The 17,855-nt window shown below is 34.4% G+C and overlaps 2 protein-coding genes, 1 long non-coding RNA gene and 1 other non-coding gene across 8 annotated transcripts; 1 reads left to right on the top strand and 3 right to left on the bottom strand.

Annotated features, from left to right (window-relative positions):
* The first annotated feature begins 2,107 nt into the window (after nucleotides 1–2,107).
* LOC128287032 (small nucleolar RNA R71) lies at nucleotides 2,108–2,214 on the top strand. Its single transcript, XR_008277732.1, has one exon. It is a non-coding gene; the product is annotated as a small nucleolar RNA R71 (small nucleolar RNA).
* Nucleotides 2,215–3,690: 1,476 nt separating this feature from the next.
* LOC128286706 (uncharacterized) lies at nucleotides 3,691–5,864 on the bottom strand. Its single transcript, XR_008277333.1, has 2 exons — nucleotides 5,106–5,864; nucleotides 3,691–4,226 (listed from the first exon to the last, which is right to left on the bottom strand). It is a non-coding gene; the product is annotated as an uncharacterized LOC128286706 (long non-coding RNA).
* A 283-nt stretch (nucleotides 5,865–6,147) lies between these two features.
* Nucleotides 6,148–11,870, bottom strand: LOC108470109 (uncharacterized protein C630.12). 4 transcript variants are annotated; one of them, XM_053024166.1, is made up of 13 exons: nucleotides 11,303–11,870; nucleotides 10,426–10,485; nucleotides 10,180–10,358; nucleotides 9,579–9,714; nucleotides 8,850–8,946; nucleotides 8,328–8,387; nucleotides 8,131–8,231; nucleotides 7,903–7,937; nucleotides 7,755–7,812; nucleotides 7,402–7,476; nucleotides 7,175–7,332; nucleotides 6,830–7,080; nucleotides 6,148–6,592 (listed from the first exon to the last, which is right to left on the bottom strand). In XM_053024166.1, exons 1-13 carry the CDS (start codon nucleotides 11,447–11,449, stop codon nucleotides 6,579–6,581), a joined length of 1,371 nt encoding a protein of 456 aa, XP_052880126.1. In that variant the 5' UTR covers nucleotides 11,450–11,870; the 3' UTR covers nucleotides 6,148–6,578. The 4 variants fall into 4 exon arrangements, with proteins under 4 accessions (XP_052880126.1, XP_017626815.1, XP_017626817.1 ...); XM_017771326.2 differs by having other exon boundaries at nucleotides 6,817–7,080; nucleotides 11,303–11,865; XM_017771328.2 differs by having other exon boundaries at nucleotides 6,817–7,080; nucleotides 10,426–10,490; nucleotides 11,303–11,384.
* A 1,710-nt stretch (nucleotides 11,871–13,580) lies between these two features.
* On the bottom strand, nucleotides 13,581–17,566 carry LOC108467618 (pentatricopeptide repeat-containing protein At3g61360). Of its 2 annotated transcripts, none has more exons than XM_053023840.1 (2): nucleotides 17,341–17,566; nucleotides 13,581–17,226 (listed from the first exon to the last, which is right to left on the bottom strand). In XM_053023840.1, exon 2 carries the CDS (start codon nucleotides 16,615–16,617, stop codon nucleotides 15,079–15,081), a length of 1,539 nt encoding a protein of 512 aa, XP_052879800.1. In that variant the 5' UTR covers nucleotides 16,618–17,226; nucleotides 17,341–17,566; the 3' UTR covers nucleotides 13,581–15,078. The 2 variants fall into 2 exon arrangements, with proteins under 2 accessions (XP_052879800.1, XP_017623814.1); XM_017768325.2 differs by having other exon boundaries at nucleotides 13,581–16,710.
* Nucleotides 17,567–17,855: the final 289 nt, after the last annotated feature.

Here is a 17,855-nt window from a genome sequence, read left to right as displayed (position 1 = left end):
CTATAAGCTAGCTTGATGGGACCTAAATAAATTAAATTTTGTTTGAATTAGCTCAAGAGCATAGAGAACCAAGGTTGGACAGGAGAAAAGAGAAAGTAGTTGAATAGCCGATCCGAGACTGTTCGAAAATATTCGAGGTAAGCTTTAAGTAGTTTAATATAAATAATATTCGATAATGACATGATAGATTATGAGAATTAAGTATTACTTTTCATATATGTATATGGCCGAATGGCAATTGTAACGGAAGTAAAATGTGATATACTTTTATGATCAAATGATAATGTTAGATGAATATGAGTAAGATGTTATGTGTAAACTATCAAATGATAAATGTGAGTGATGAAATAAAATAAAAGTGAATAAAATGTAGGATGATATATTCGAATGATGCTTGTACCTAATTTGGTGTGATTGTGTTATATGAAACTTGTTGAATTGAATATCGTACAGTACTATTTGGGCCTTTGAGCCTAGCAGGCTATAATGCCGGTGATATACTATTCGGGCCTTTGAGCCTAGCAGGCTATAATGTCGGTGAGATACTATTCGGGCCTTCGAGCCTAGCAGGCTATAATGCCGGTGATATACTATTCGGGCATTTGAGCCTAGCAGGCTATAATGCCAGTGAGATACTATTCGGGCCTTCGAGCCTAGCAGGCTATAATGCCAGTGAAATGATATCGGGCTTCGAGCCTAGCAGGCGAAATGCCGGTGAATGAATTCGGGTTTAAAACCTAGCAGGCTGAATGTCGGTGATTTGATAAAAGTCTAAAATGAAGATACCTCGTGTTAGAATGACAAATGAATACGTTCAATACGATAAGTTGGCCAGGTACGTATTATGTACTTATATGTGAGTATGATTTGAATTGAATCATAAGTGTATAATGTGATACATATGTGAATAAATGTTATATCTATATTTATGATCATGATATATTCGGTCAAGGTGTGAAAGTATGCGAAAATATTTGATTTATTTATGCCATATGAATGTTATATCTATATTTATGATCATGATATATTCGGTCAAGGTGTGAAAGTATGCGAAAATATTTGATTTATTTATGCCATATGAATTCAGATTAAGTGAAATTAGAATGCTAATTGTGCAATATGTGCTTGTGTATATTCGGCCAAATGGTAATATATCTAGAAAATGACCTCTTGAGAAATTGAATAATTGATGTATAATTGAGTGCATTTGTTGCATTGCTTAAAACTTACTAAGCTTATGAAAGCTTACTCCGTTTGTTACGTTTCTCTGTTTTATAGATTGTTGACTCTAGTCACCTGCTTGGAGAGGGATCGTCAGCAACTCGTCACTCTATCTATCTTTTTGGTATTACTATATTTTGGAGCTAGTATGGCATGTATAGTATAGACTTAAGTGACTTATATTTTGAGATGTTGTATATAAGCCATGTGAATATAGCAACTTTTGAATGTCGGTATAAGTCTGAATTTCGATCTTTAATTTTGTTTGACTATGCATATAATTGCTAATAAAATTATGTATATGTGAATGTACAAATGTAGTGTTTTGGTTTGGTAACTCTTCATAACCTCTCTCGTGATGATTCTGAGTTGTAGGGTGTTCTGACCCTCTCTGAAGTTTTGCAAATAAAGAGGTTGGTAATTAGCATTTTTAACCTGATTAGAACTATTACCTCCTCTTTGATTTCCTCCCCAACTTAGGTTCGGGTGATTTCTCCATCCAGGATTGTATGTATCCAAATAAGGGTTTCCACCTCTATTCTCAATGTAATTCACATCTTCGGTGGGATTGTTAATATAGTGGAAGAGTGGTTTGTCTCCTCTAAATATAGATAGTGCATTATTCGAAGCCTCAATGTAGTTAAGTCTATCCTATAATTGTTGGTATATGTCATCCTTCTAGACAGTCTTCACCATAAATGGTCTTTGGCCATATGTATAGCGTTCAGTTAGCTACTGGCATGAGTTCATCACCATGTTTTCTATCAGTTCATATGTGTCCTCATATGTCCTATTCATCAAAGCTCTTCATGCTGTTCCATCTAACCCTGATGGTGCATATGCATCCAACCCATTATAAAACATTTGCTATCATAACTACTTAGGTAGTCCGTGGTATGGACATTCTTGAATCAATGTTTTAAAGCACTCTCAAGCTTCATAGAAATTTCCTCCATCTAATTGCTTAAACATAGAAATCTCTCTCCTTAGTTGGACTGTCTTGCTAATAAGGAAGAACTTTGGTAGGAATTTTATTGTGAGCTCGTCCTATTTCGTAATGGATCCCAATGGCTGCAAATCTAACCATGAGAAAGAGTTATCTATTAAGGAGAAGAGGAACAATTGAAAACGAATAGCGTTACCGGTGACCCCATTGTATTTAAATGTGTAACAAAGTTGAAGGAGTTGTTTTAAATTATGGTTTGGATCATTTGTCATTGTACCCGTAAACTAGAGATTATTTTGAATCATTTGAATTATTGCTAATTTGATCTCAAAATTATTGGTCGTAATAGTAGGCCTTATTATACTCCCTGGAACCATGTCTAGATTTGGTAACATATATTCTCTTAGAGTTCTTCCGTTACGCGCCATATTTGTAGGTAGCTGTGGCAGTGGTGGTAAGTCTAGTGGGTTACCGTTAGCTTCGTTGAACAGTGGGTTCTCACGAGGTATATTGCCCACAACAGGTGGTGGGTTCTGCATCTATTGTTGCTGTTATTGTTGTTGTTGTCGATGATTCCTACAAATTATTCTTTCTAGATTTGTGGTTGGCTCTATAGGTGCTCCCCTACTGTGAGTCATACTTTAAACCTAACGAGGGAATACAATATGTTAACAAAAATTAGAAAAGAAAAAAATAAAATTGTATCTATAATTTAAGAATTTCCTAATTATCCTATTAATTGCATAAATTAAAATTAATCTAGTAATGTTGCCTCCTCGGCAACGGTACTAACAACTTGACTGCCTCCGGACCTACCAACATCTAGAGTAGAAATCCTACACAAATTTTGTTAAATAAGTGGTATACATAAGTATACAGGTCAGGTTGTAATATAGCTATAACAAAGTAAGTGAGCACTCTTAGGATCGTACCCAAGGGAGACGAGCATTAAATTAATCCTAACCTAAGCACAAATAGAGCTAATTAGTATTTTAAATAAATTATATTACAACTAAACATAAAGAGAGAGTTTTTAATAACTAAACAAATAAAATAATATAAATGGAAAAACTTTGGGAAATTTGCTATGGAAACTTAATCAAATATAAGCATAGATGACTAACTCACTTCAGTAGTCATAACTAATTGTTTCTTCATGTTCCTTGTTCAACCAACTAGTCGTTACCCTAACAGTATCTCTCGATCTTCCACTAGAATTACGAGTTATCAAGAACTACTTATCTCTCGACCTCACAGTCTAAACTAATTTAGGGTTACGGTGTTCACGGATAGGCCATACCAATTTTAGGTTAATTCTCACCTAGATGACTTCCTAGGGTCATCAAACCTAGAGTTTAATTTCTTCCTCTCCCAAATAGTTGATCTGCTAAGAAAACTCTGTACAACAATCAATTAATCATACATCTACTCGCTAATTGCCCATAAGAAGATTAGTTCCTCATGGATCTCAAAAACATAATAACCTTGATATAAAAGATGAATATTAATAGAAAATCAAGAGATGAAAGTTTAAGAGAAGCCTGAATTGTATTTAATTGAAGCACGAAATCCAAAAAGAGTTGATTGAGTTCCACAAATCAGATCTTCCAACAAGTGCAAAACTGAAAATAGCCTAAAACCTAAGAAAAGGGAAAAACTAAAAACTGAAACTATAAGGAAAATTATACAGTATGAAAAGTTGTCCATAACAAGTGTTAAATGAGCCTATTTATAGAGTTAGGGTTGTCATCGTCCTCAACCCTAGGTTAGCTAACGCTCTCGTGTTTAATATTTGATTGTGCAGACCAAAATGCCCTTGGCTTGTAAGTATTTTTCATACAAGACTGGTGTTGTGACACCCTAGTGCCTGCGTCGCGACATCGAAGGTAGTATGCTCTTATTCAAGGTTGCTTCAGGGGTATGTCGTGACATCCCTTGGTGGTGTCACGACACTAAAGGCAGTCTTGGAATTCTTGCTCTCTGCTCCCTAAGTTGCGACATCAAACTCCCCGTGTTCCAACATAGTGACCAATATTGAGTTGGTACACCTTCTAATGATCTTACACACACTCACAAAGTATGTTAGCTCACCTTTAGGCCTCATTCAGCCCTTAAGGTCAATAAAAGACTGAAATTACACTTTTTATTGAATGTAAACGAAACTAAGAAACTTGATTAAAACATAATAAAAATGCTTGTATTCAAGCTCTTCAAATGCGAAAACTAATTTAATCTGTTACACCAAATTACGGCAAATCAAATATAAATTGTTGAGTGGTGAATGATTTAGCCTAAAATAACTTCGATTTTTTTTTTTTTTTGGAGAAGTTTTTACCATAGATGAAAACAAGTTTAGGATTTTTTTTTTTTTTTGTATAAGGACAAGAATAATTAAGGTCAAGTAATTGCTAATGAAAGATTTAGAAGCGATCTTAGCCCAATGGAAAGCCTCGCTCTTTAATTGACATGTGTTCACTAGATGCAAAACAATGTTATGTCCTAAATGAGAGATTAATATCTTTAAAGGCAGGTTGAAGTTTCCATCTTACTTTAGAGCGTCCAAGGATTATGTTACTCTATTTCTTGTCAATACTCAACAACCTACAAGATTTGATGTTATGAGTTCTAAAAAGCAGGAGTATAGTACAAAGGATGAGGATATGGGCAAGAAGCTTGTTGGCAAATCTGAAACTATGAACAAATATGAGTTGAAATATATTGGTATTCTAAGCAATTGTTAATCCTCCAATTAAATTATTTTGTCTGCTGTGAACAATGATGAGAGAAAACGACCATTGAATGTTAATGGCATCTAAAGGGTGGGTTAATTGAAGTCCCTGCTATTGAGAATGGCTGACGTTCTGTGACAAGAAATTGAGGATTGATTGAAACATATATGAGAGTTTTTTTGTCACAACGAAGGGGCAAGGACTTGTACCTTGAAGGATGAGGTGGTTTCTTGACTTCCAAATAATGCAAAGGGTGCAAGACATATTCGTGCAGAAACTTCTTAAGAACTCAGTTGAAATATCATTATCTTGAAGCCACTAAAGTATCCAGTTGAAAATAAAAGTGCCATTCAAGGAATTCGTGTGGAGAACAAGTGGGGATCCGAACCAAACTAGTCTTGCAAAGGTGCAACTTAGGTAAAGATGATCAACGATTTTTCCATTTTCTTTACATAGGGGACAAAAGGAGTCGTTGGTTGAGAGCCTCCTGGGTAGAGGATCTTTTGTGGGAAGGTTATTTTTACATATCTTCCATTTTTCATCTTAAAGAGGATCTTGAAATGCCAAAAAATTTTCCATGGAGCTTGTTGAAGATCCCGCATAAAAGTACTGTAATTTATTTGATAAAAATGCTTATAAGCATTTTTAACCGAGAAAAGGACATTGAAATTCAATATCCAGACAAATCCTATCATATCCACCTTGGATGGATATCATTTTGTTGAGAAGATCAGAGGCTCTATCCAAATCAAGCAGGCATATGGATTTTGTCTTATCAAAAATAAAACTGTAAGACTGGACAAAAGAATAGGCCCGAAGGCCAAATCAAAGTAGGTGTAGTGGATCCATAGAAATCCAACCAATAAGAAAGCTTTTCCAAAAATAAGCATTTCCATTTTTAATTTGTTCATTGACAAAATAATTATCATGACATAGGATAATATCATCCACATGTTAATTTCTGCTTGGGTCCTTTCCGTAAGGTCCAATTTCAATTTTGGACCAAAATGTATGACTAAAACAAAGTTTGGATACTGATATAGGATAAAAAAATTTAATACCAATATGAAAAAATATGTAAATTTTGAAAGTTAAATTGTGAATAAAACCTTCTTTTTGTCATAAGTGCACATATTTAACTATGTTAATATCCAAAAGTTAAATCAAAATCAAATTTCTATATCAAATTGCATATCCAAAATCCATGTGTAATTTTGGGATTTTCCCTAATAAAATTGAAGCATTAAGAAATTATCTTCACATTCTCAAGCTTTAAATTATAAACCACATAATGCAAAAAAGAGGACTCGCTTCTAGCTACTAGTTAGAATATTAGAGAAAAACAAAAGATCAACTTGCAATTCAAATTGAAGCTTACTACTAGCCTGATATGCCTAACTGTATAAAGGACAAACTCAGTTTTGCAGAATATCACTATGTTTGATACGATTATTTGTCAATCCAATCTTTGAACAAGAACATCATGTATAGAGGAACGTTCACCGCAGCAATGAGAATAAGCATTCGGAATGTGCGAACAAACCTCTGTATTACCATCTTCGCCTTTGATTTGCTTGCTCTAGGTGGTAGCTTCTTTGGATCAACCTCAGAATCTGCATTTGTTTCCATACTCAAGCAGACCTCTGTCAGCTGATTAACACTCTTCTTAGCAGTTGCTCTCATCACAGCATTGCCCCTGTAACAATGGAAACAAAGAGAAGGAATCAGAAAGAATAAGAGTTCTGAAAATATCAATCTCAAAAGGGAATACCAAGTAAATTTACAAATGGCGGTATGCAATGAGTAACATAAAACTAATCGAATAAAAGCCAAAATATACTAATACAGTAATGCTACAGTTTTCATCTAAAGGTACTTATTAATGGGACTGAAAAATATGGAGATATTGATCTGAAGCACCTCTCTACTGGACCTATATTATTTGTGCGTGTGACAGGTTGGGCTAAAACTTTTTTGACAAGATGCATCGATCCATCTGCACCCCAAATCATCTCATACTCGTAATTTTCGTCTTCATTTTTCTCTTTTGTCCCATCTCTATAGATGTTTATCAACTTTCTGACACATTCCACCATATCATCAAATTGATGATGACAAAAGCTCAGACCACTTGTTGGCCACAGAAGGAGAGAAAGGATGGTCAAAACAAATAGTACTATATACCTGAAATTTGAAATTTTCAAAGAAATATTACTCAGACCTATATTAAAGCTCATAAGTGGAAACTACAACCATTTATTCCTTATAAAATAGTTACCATATGTAAATGTGTGTTTGCATTGGAAGAAAGCACAGACGAGTAAGTACAGCTTCTTCTGGCAACGATGTATCTGAGAGTGGAGTTTTTCTAGCAGATAACAGCATGAAAGATGGATAGAGGTTCCCTTGCTGCCAGCTTATAGTCCCTAAAGTGTGCTGCATGTTATCAGCTAAACATGTCAAGTCCTGAATAAAAGGTAAATATGTTAGACATCATATGCTCACCTCTGTTACAGGTCCACCCTTTGACTCATGAGTCACTGTACACTGATCATGATCATGACCAGATAAAACAATAACCTGCCAAAACCACAAAAATGTCTCAGGCAAGTTGTTGGAAATGGCTTAAAACATTAGTTTTCTAATGCAAGTCCGAAAAAATTCTCTCTATGTACATATGTATGCATATATGCATGTAAGTGTGTGTGCATGCATACATATATGTATATGCGCACACAAACATATATATATACGTGCAAGCATTATGTACATACATGCAAGCATTCATACATACGAATTTATATCCATGAATGAGCATGCCCACGTACAAGATCAGCTCAGGAAAGGATTAAACATACAGGTCTGATTAAGTTTAGCAATTGGTTAGATGATTCCTCAGTGATGTAGTTCTGATAACTGCATTATGATTTCAACCATCAAGAGAGTATAACCTTCAAAAGCCAGTAGATTCCTGTTATAGGAAGAAGAAAAGTGGAAGAGGCTTACCTTACTTCTTTATCATAAATATTATGCCGTATTCGCTGAGAATGAAAAGTGTAGGAATACGTAAGTTTTAATACCAATTAGATTCAAATTTGAGAAACACTACAGAGGGACAAATAATACCTCTTGAATTGTATAAAACGCATACAACAAAAAAAAAATGTTCATTCAACAAAACGCAGATATGGTGATGATGATGATGATGATGATAATAATAATAAACCAGAATACCTGATTGATAATTGGAGAGCCACGATGTGGTCCACAATCAGTCCAATCCCGCCGATATAATGGAATATGGCTCAACAAAACTCTTGGGTGTAATTGACGATCTAAAGAAATGTGATAAATGGATAAAAATCATTTATACAGTTGAGTCCAAACTTGACAAAACATGGGAATGCAAGTCAAATGTCAATGTCATAAACCTGATGAGACGTTGCCAACAAAATTCCAAGTTGCTGAAGCAACACTTCCTTCTTGAGTCGCTGCAAAGGGTACAAAGTTAGAGAGCCTTTTTCAAACACGAGGGGACATATATCAACCCAGAAAATTAAATGTCCCTATATTTTTAGTGTCTCAATTAGAACGCAATATATTTGTCTATAAATTTCATTTGAGACATTTGATAACATATTAATGACTCAATTACTTCATAAGTGATAGCAACTAAAGAGAACACACAAGACAATTTATGACGGACAAACTAAGGCATAAAACATGCAATATTGCAGAAGCATTACTTCTTGTCTTGAGAAACAGTCTCGTTCAACTTGGAAGATAAAACAACTTCCTAGTAGAATTACAGGCATTCGTATAGTTATATGTTAGGGAAAAAAGGAGAAAGTGAAAAATGAGGAGAGATCAAAGAAATTCAAGTTTTATGCTATCAGATCCCTAGCACAAAAAATTACAATAGATAGGCAAGAATCAGATGCCTTCTTGTTTACCATCCACAGTTTGAGCATCAATAGCTACAAACTCCACTTTTCCAACCATGAATTGATAATTTCTGCTCCCAAATTCTTTTTCATACCGTCTAACCACCTACATGGATGTAAAACTATAAGCTAATCTATTTCTGAAGAAAAAAGAACCAAAAGCATAAGACAGTGGAGCAACCATATTTGTCAAAAAAGCAACATATAATTTTCATGAATAACATAAAGAGTCACAGACAATGAATTTTAGTCAACTGAACCCAAGAAATCCCTTAACCCAACAACTTGAAGCAAATTAGAACTGCATATTCAGAAAATTTCAAAGTGAAAAGTGTAAAGGTCACATCTATAACAATTTAACTCTCTATTAGACGTACACTTCCTATTAAATGTAACACTTAACTTAGCCTGACCTAAGATCTCCATTCATTTTCAGTCACTTCCACACTCCAATTCTCTCTTTATCATATTCTATCACAGCAGTAAGCTAGATACATTTAACATCAATCATATTTGGACCCTCTGAGCCATTCCTTTAACTTAAATGAATGCTGCCAAAATTACTCAGAAATTTATCATTTTGGCCCTCCTTTAGTTTTAATCTTTTTCTTGCTTCAATTCTTTCTTTTCCATATCACAGTCATTCCATGCACATAATGCAAATAAAAGTACTGAAACTAAATCATGCTTAGTTCTAAAAACGTAAACCTCATTTTTAATATTAACACGAGTAAATACCTCTGGTTTATGAGACTGAAGAGTTGCATAACCAATATCATGGTTTCCAGGAAGGTGGTAAACTTTAACAGTGGAATGTATTTCTTCTGTATTTAGACCAAACATATGCTTCAGACGGCTTAACGATTCCTGCCATCTGATCAACTAAACAATGTCAAGGGCACTCTAAATTAGAAAGGTAACTGAAGAGTTTCAAAGCAAAACCTGTTCCTCATTAGACAAAGAAAATAGTGAAGCAAAGATACAAAGAGGTGATCTTGATGGTGTTAGTAGTAGTACTAGTAATGCCTCATACTATGCATATAAAAGCATAAGCATGGTGGAAATATTCAAACTCCCAAACAGAAATTTGGGGGAAAAAAGAAGAAGAAAATTTTATTGTAAAGCATCCATGTGAGACAACATGATGTTACACTTAAAATTTTTTATTTACCAGAATGTGTTTAATGCCTTGAATTTCATTTTGAAATAAAGATGTTACGTAATTTCATCTGGCAAAGCTTGCCAGATCCAGAAAAGGCATACTTCCATGGATGATTTAACTTCAAACAAAGTAGCTAAAATGAAGTTTCAAGTAAAAACAGATAGTTACAAGCCTTACTCATCATCTGATAAATAAGGACCTCCATCAAAATAATCACCCAAAAACAAAATCACTTCTGGTTTGAAAGGAAGGATGGATGAGAAAAAGGCTCTGCGCATGAACAAATCTGTATAGAATTGTACAAACTCCAAAGCAAGTGATTTAGACGGCAGGCGAAGGGAGGTTTTGTCCATGATCTGTTAAAGACAACAAATATATGTTAGAATGCAACAAGGATGAATAACAGGACGAGGACAAGCGTACCTGTGGATCAGCAATAACAGCCACTTTGACATAATCAGCCGCATAACCTTTTCCATTCATCTAAACTTGCAAAACAAAAACTGTTAGTTCCTCTGTTGATTCGCTCATGAGCATGATAAAATGCGCAATAAACTGCATCAATGTGTTCTATTTGAGTTATACAGTGTTATCATCCATAATCACACCCAGAGAATCATTAATTGAGCACACTATAGTTTTAAGGAACTTAAACAGGTGCCAAGAATTCCTGAAATGTATAATGAGTGTAGTTCAAACACTAGATTCCTTTGTACTAGGTGTAACAGATTAGCACTAAATAAGCATCATTCCAGTTTATCTAAGTAAAAAACCAAAAGAAAAATGATCTGATAACAAATGTTAATTTGATGCTTTTGCTACTTTCTTTCATTCGGAAAGATAAAAATGAGTAGAGCATTTCACAGATAAATAAGTAATCTTTTAGGGTAATTAAAATTTAATCAAATATAGGGAATTAGCTTTGAATCATTGAAGTTTGGGTTTCACCATATCTTCTGAAAGCAAAAAGCCTCAGGAATCGACAGCACAATTGTTAATACCAAAAATATCCCAATGCTGAAAGTTAAAACGTAAATTTTATTAAAAAGATACTAAACCCCACCACTGATTGCTTTCAGTCTTTTTTTGTTGTTGTTGTGGCTAAATAGAACTCAAATTTCTGCATATTTCAACCCTTTCAAAAGTAAATTTGCTTTTATAATTGCATCTTCTAAAATCAACATATTCTCAGCTTGGAACATGTTAATAATAGTAATGGAAATGAGATCAATTCAAATATCAATAAAACAAAAATAAAAATGAAGATCAAATTAGTGAAAAGAGACGACAAGAAAATTACAGTGGAATCGGAAGAAGAGGATGAGGAAAGGTGAGGCCAAGAGCAAGAGAAGAGAAAGGGCATGTAAAAGGAGAACATCTCGCCGTAAATGATGGTTGCAGTCCATATTAGGCATAGAAGCAGAGTCAATTTCTCGTGCCCTTTCATCTACTCTTTCTTTCTTGCTCGGATTCACTTAAGAAACCCTTTGGCGTTGAATGTTTGATCTACAACTGGATAATAAAGATTTTCGGTGGGACGATGGAGAGAGAAAGAGACTCGGCCACGAGATCAGGCGGATCAGTGCAGTAAAGCCTAAGCCTAACAAGATCACCACAGAGTCAAGACATAAACAAGCGTTCAGATACGCTTTTTTTTTCTTCTTTTTTCCCTTTATTTTTGTTAGACACAGTAGACTATGTTACGACTTGGGCAGGTATGCGGGATGCTCGTCAGCTATGGTAAGATTTGTCGGTTAAAACTTAACAGTAAACCAACCCCTCAGGCTCAGGATTTTCTTCGCTTTTTTTATTGTCATAAAGAACATTGATAGATTAATTAAACATAACTCTGATGGACTCGGCACGCATAATGGGTAATAAATAGTTCGGTGGCTGTCGACAACAAAAGTGAAAAGTCCACGATTAGAGGATATTAACTAGGCTACTTAAGGGTATACAAAAAGGGATTCATCAAATTTTTATTACAAATCAAACTAATAATAACCGAACTATCAAGCTCTACAATAATATTAGCTATCTTCTTGTCCCTAACAAGCATTAGACTACTTTTAAAAGTTTAAAACTCCGCTTGAACACTCATAACATGTGAGATGTAACTATAAGCTCTAATAACCTAATTTATTATATTATCTCCAATGATCATATGTGTTTTTGCCTTTCCAAGATTAGCAAGAACAAAACTATCTGTGTTTAGTTTAAATCATCTTGAGAGGGATGGTTATTATTTGATATCTATTATTGTGAGTAGTTTATATCTATGAAGAGGTGTAGATAAAGCATGAAATTCTACAACTTTAGAAAGAGTTATGGGGCTACTTGATTTGTATCGACTCTTTCATGAAAAATGACGATATTTTGAGACAATTAAATTTATCATAACATAGAAGCAAAAATCACTTTCTAAGAAATTCTATAGGGATGATGCCAATTCTTGTCATTTTTCTCTAATCATTCGTGAAGTATAATATTATTTACGCTTTAGTTAGTCTCCCTTGGCCAAATTCAATTCTATCATTGTTTCATGACTGCATAGTCTCTTAGTAAGTGGCTAAGTATTTCTAGTGTGTTAGGCATAATGAACTCTTGTCTTCTATATTTATTCCCCTACTACCAAAGAATGCTCTAGTTGGAACAATTTAAAGGAAACATTTCTAAAGAAAAATTCGTATTTTAGGAAAGTATTTAGATTTCCCAATAAGCTTTCACTAGGGTAAAGAGTTCAAGTGGTTTTCAACACTAGGATTCCTTCTATTCACAATAGAAGTGTTAGCACTAGCCATAGTGAAACTATTTATAGGATTTAAATTCCAACATAAAGTTTCATTTCCTTGGGCCACTAAAAGTCTTGGTGTACTAAAGAACTAATTCAAACATGTTAGGAGTAAGTGTATTAAGGGTGTCATTATTACCCTCCCTAAAGGCTTTATTAATCATTTCATTTTTTTCACAAAACATTGTTTAAAAAAAAGCACTTATTTGAAAACCTTAATATTTGACTCCAAATTTGAGCATTTAACCAATTCAATTTACAGTAATTCAAGGAAAACATGGGGATGGAAATAAATAGTACAAATTCATATATTTATAAATTTGGATAATATTTAGATTTAGATATTCAAATTATTAGTAATAAGGATTCAAAGAAAATATGAATATTAACCTTTGGATATCCATCATGTAAATCTATTTTGTTTTTGTTTTTTTTTTTTTGCAGATAACAAATACAAATTTAGATAATGGATATATAAATCCTCTTTATTTGTTCGAATTTGAATATCTGAAATACTTTTTAATTTTTTACTTTTTACTTAATAATTGCAGATATTTCATGTACAATACAATTTAGATTTAATGCGAAAAAAATGGATTCAAATCTTAAAACAAATTTACAAATTGAATATAAATTTTTATTTTATTACTTAATAATTGCAGGTATTTAATGGACAGTACTATTTATATTTGATGCATTGTCATCCCTAAAGAAACCCTCCAATCATACACGTATCTAAGATATGGTTAAAGGTTATAATAAAGGTATTGAATATTAAAAATAAGTGTAGTTAATAGCTTAATCAAATTTCCATCCACAATAGCAAATTTATCTTAATTCTTATACACCAAAACGTCTTTCAAATAAAATAAACTACCACCCATTCAACAAATACCTCCAAAAGTCCTTCCAACAGCAGGATTCGCATCGTTGCATACTCCTCAAAATCTAATCCTATGACAAATCCTTGGGAACCAAATCTCTTGCAATGGTACATTAATATCCTAAAAAAATTTTATAGCATTTGACATTTTCGATAGAAATGTCAGCACCAGCCATTTTATGACAAAAGCCTTGACTCCATAACCAGCATCAACTAATATAACAATTTTGTTAGCTTTCCTATTCCAAAATCATAGGAAATTAGCAACAGAAACATCAGCAAATAAGGAAAAAAACAAACAGCATCAATTCTACAAATTTTGCCTCTGTAGGAGGAAACACCAAAATGGTGAGGATGGAACTCAGGATTACAGTGATTTTGCAGACGGGCAAAAACAGAAAATAACAAAGAGAACTCGAGTGAAAAGAACTTCACCACTCAACTGAACTGCATTTATGTCCTCCAATAACAAAATTTATCCTTAGATACGGCAAATGGCCAAAGGAACTCAGTGTTGATCATGATTAAAGCAGATGAGGTGAAAATGTGTGCAGGAAAGGAAAATAGATAAGGGAATGATAATTATTTTGAAACTAGTAACATATGATAGGAATTCTTCTTTTAAATTTCAATAACTCTTTTTCACTGGGTCACACTCTGAAAACAAGAAACTAAACAGCAGATAAACTTATAAGCATAAGCAAAAGTAAAAGAAAGAGCCATTTTAAACTCGATACTTGTCATTCAAAGTTATCATCCTTGCCAGGTTGTTAAGCCTTCTCTGCGTTTAACATTGTCATTCACTAAACCCCAATCCTGGCATCCTTCCTGCAAGTGATCTAAAGTCATATATCATGGGCTCAAACCTCCAGTTTGATTTATTCATTGGTCTTTTAACCAAGCTAAGGGTCCACTTCCCCTCACCCCAGAATACACACAGATTCCTGACAATTGTCTCTAAAGGAATCTCCCTAATCATAAAAGGCTCAATGAAGTGCTTATCATCAGTAACAATTCTAGTGCATCTCGTGACAATAATCCGCCATCCATTCTCCGAATTTGCCAAGCTATACTGCAACCATTCTCCCTCCTAACCAACCAAACATGATGTCAAAATCAACTTGGTGATTAGGGAGGTCCTGTGAATCTGCTTGCGCTCTTCTCACTGAAGTGATGTCTTTTTGCCTCTCCCAGCACACCTTTCTGCATTGCTGAGTCTGGGCGCTTGCCTGTCCAATTACCATAATAGGACTTGGGAGTAACCTTATCAAATAGGACTCACATAGCATCTTTAAAGAAATTTTTTATCATCAAATTCAATGTCAAAAAGGTCCAAAATCAACTTGGATAAAATGAATCCAGCTTCTATATATTTTGCAAGAAATATTGTTACTTCCATAACTCAGCATGTAGAGCAGATTGGTTCCTTGCCAGATTGTGGCAGAACAGATTGCAGTTTCATTTTCATCCTGTTGAGCTCCATCAACTTCTCCATTTCATCATACTGCTTTAGAATTCTCTGCATCAGATGATTAACTGATTCACTCATATGCCTTCCTCTCTCCAAGATTTGTTTGCAGCATTGATATGCTTCTTGCCACCGTCCCCGAGAACACAAACCTGTTGCCAAAAGATCCAGTGCATGGCTATGAGGACAATGCCCTTTCTGTAATAAATAATCCCATAAATTTAAAGCAAAATGCAAATGCTGGTTTCCACAAAAAAATTTCATTAGCATCACCACTGTCCGGGTCCTAGGAATGAAATTTCTCTCTAGCATTTTACAGTAAAGCTCACTAACTCCTTCAATGCCACTCAACTTCATCATTCCTAAAAACATTGTATGATACGTCACACCATCATACTCAATCTGCTTTCTCTCCATCTCATCCATCAATTCAATGGCAGAATGTATATCTTTGGACCTAATAAGGGAACTGATCATAGCATTATAAGCTCCAACATCAAGCTGTAAATTTCTTTTAGGAATTTCATCAAACAACTGCCTCGCCTTTGGAATATTTCGAGCAACACCAGCTCCATGAATCAAAGTAGTGATTGTTTCAAGTGTAGGCAAGCAGTGGACCCGTTCCATTTCTTCAAGAAGCCGCAGACCATCCCCCAAGCATCCCTTCTTACAGTAAGCATCGATTCGGATGTTATATGTCATACTGTTAGGCTTGAAACCTCTTCGAATCATCTCATGGTAAAAAAGTTCCATTGCAGTAACATTGCCCGATTCCTTGAATCCCAAAAGCAGAATATTCATGGTCTTGGTATTAGTTGGAAATCGAGAATACATCTTCAGGAATACTGATCTGGCCTCTTTCATCTCCCTCTGCGAGCAAAAAGCTCGAAGCAGAACATTGAACTCATCAGTACTAAAATTCCTCCCAGCAAAAACTTCAGTCTCCATCCTTTTGAATGCTTCAAGGGTGTCTTCATAGGATTGAAATTTAGCAATTTTTGCTAACATGATGCTCATTGATTTAAGGCTAAGCAGGGAAGGGTGCGAACACTGCATATCCATCATCAATTCCCAAGCTTTATCAAAATAGCGCATACGTGTGAGGATATGGAGTGTTTTTTCAAAAGCACCCACACTTGGAGCATGCTGAGAATGGTGGATGGAGTACTTAAAGAACTCTAAGGCTTTCAATCCATTTGAGTGTGCCGCAAAAAGACGACCAAGAACACTCTCCACAAAATATGAGGAAAGAGAAACAGGTGGGATATGCCGGAGAAGGGTCGGTTCAAGTGGTTCATCTGGAAACGAATGGTCATTGATAATTCTAGTGATTCTGTCAACTTCAGTTTTTATTTCAGAGGCAAAAGGAGAGAGGCTGGAAGATTTGCAGGCAACGGAGAGAAAACGGCATAGATTTGTTCTTGGAAGTTGAAGAAGTTGACTAGATTTCATCATTTGCAATAATGAGATCATTTTTCTCTCCTAAATCAACTAGGGTAGGAAATTTTTAACCCAATTCGACCTTTTCATTTTGTGCCAAAATGGTCACTTTTTTCATCCCTTTGCCTGCATAAACAAAACAAAGCACATCAGGTAATCAAGATATTTTTGTTCAAAATTCAAATGACAAACCGATAAGACCAAGCTCACAAAGAGATATTCCACCCCAGTAGCTTACTGCATTCCTAACGGAATCAACTATTGTGAATTCAAGTCTGAAACTACCGAATCATTGAAGCTTGAATGCATATTCACTAGGATTTATCATAATCCCTTGCTAGCGAAACATTTACAAATAAAAAAGGTTCAATTATAAGTGAAAGGGGATATGTAATTTCCACTTCACAATTGACCAGTTGTCTAATAAGCACACTGCTAGAAAGTACATAAACCGAATGGGCAAATGGCCCATTACTGTCATGATTTAAATCCAAAAGGAAAACCAAGACTGGCGAGTCAATCATAGAACGATAAAGCGAAGCAAAATGCTGTTTCTGAAAGCACTACAATTACGCAGAATTGACAAAAGGGGAATCCAAGTTGTTTCTTCTTTTTTCAAGTAAATTGGAAAGTACCTCATATCTGAAATGTGAAGAAAATTTAAACAGATTCAAGATGAGTAGCAACTAAAGTGGAGTGCAGTGGGAAAGAAAAAGAAGCAAAAAAGAGAAAACAATAAAAGAACAAGTAAGAAACCTGATAGGTCGTTAAAGTTCAGTGATGATTGATCTTCCATGGAAAGAAAAAGGATTCGATGTTGTAATGCTGGGCGGGCTGTTAATTGTGAAAGAGGAGAAGTTATTTGAAGTTTCAGGAAGAAACGGGGAATGGAAGATAATTTTGGAGATTTTGAGTATGGGCGGTCGGTAGGGTTGGGTTGTGGGTCGGGTGGGTGCTGCAGGACACTGGTTAGAAAATTGATTAGGTTGAAATTTACGGAGGCTTGTATTTTTTGAAATTTAAATTTTAGTTTTAGAATTTTAATTTTAACCTATTAAGTTTGTTTTTTTTAAATATTATGGAGGAGTCTGATAGTATTTTATTTCTTTTATATTTAGATAATTATTTAAAATTTAATAAGAATGATAATTTTTGAAAAATTATTAAATTATTAAAAATTTAATATAAAATTAAATTTTAATCTTAACCTAAAATTAAAATAACACTCACAAAACCCAAATCCAAAATAATAAAATCTATTACTTTTTTAT

This window comes from Gossypium arboreum, chromosome 13, assembly GCF_025698485.1.
Source record: "Gossypium arboreum isolate Shixiya-1 chromosome 13, ASM2569848v2, whole genome shotgun sequence".
In the NCBI taxonomy this organism is placed as follows: domain Eukaryota; kingdom Viridiplantae; phylum Streptophyta; class Magnoliopsida; order Malvales; family Malvaceae; genus Gossypium; species Gossypium arboreum.
The sequence above is the reverse complement of the archived record's forward strand: the minus strand, read 5'-3'. Positions and strand labels throughout refer to the sequence as shown.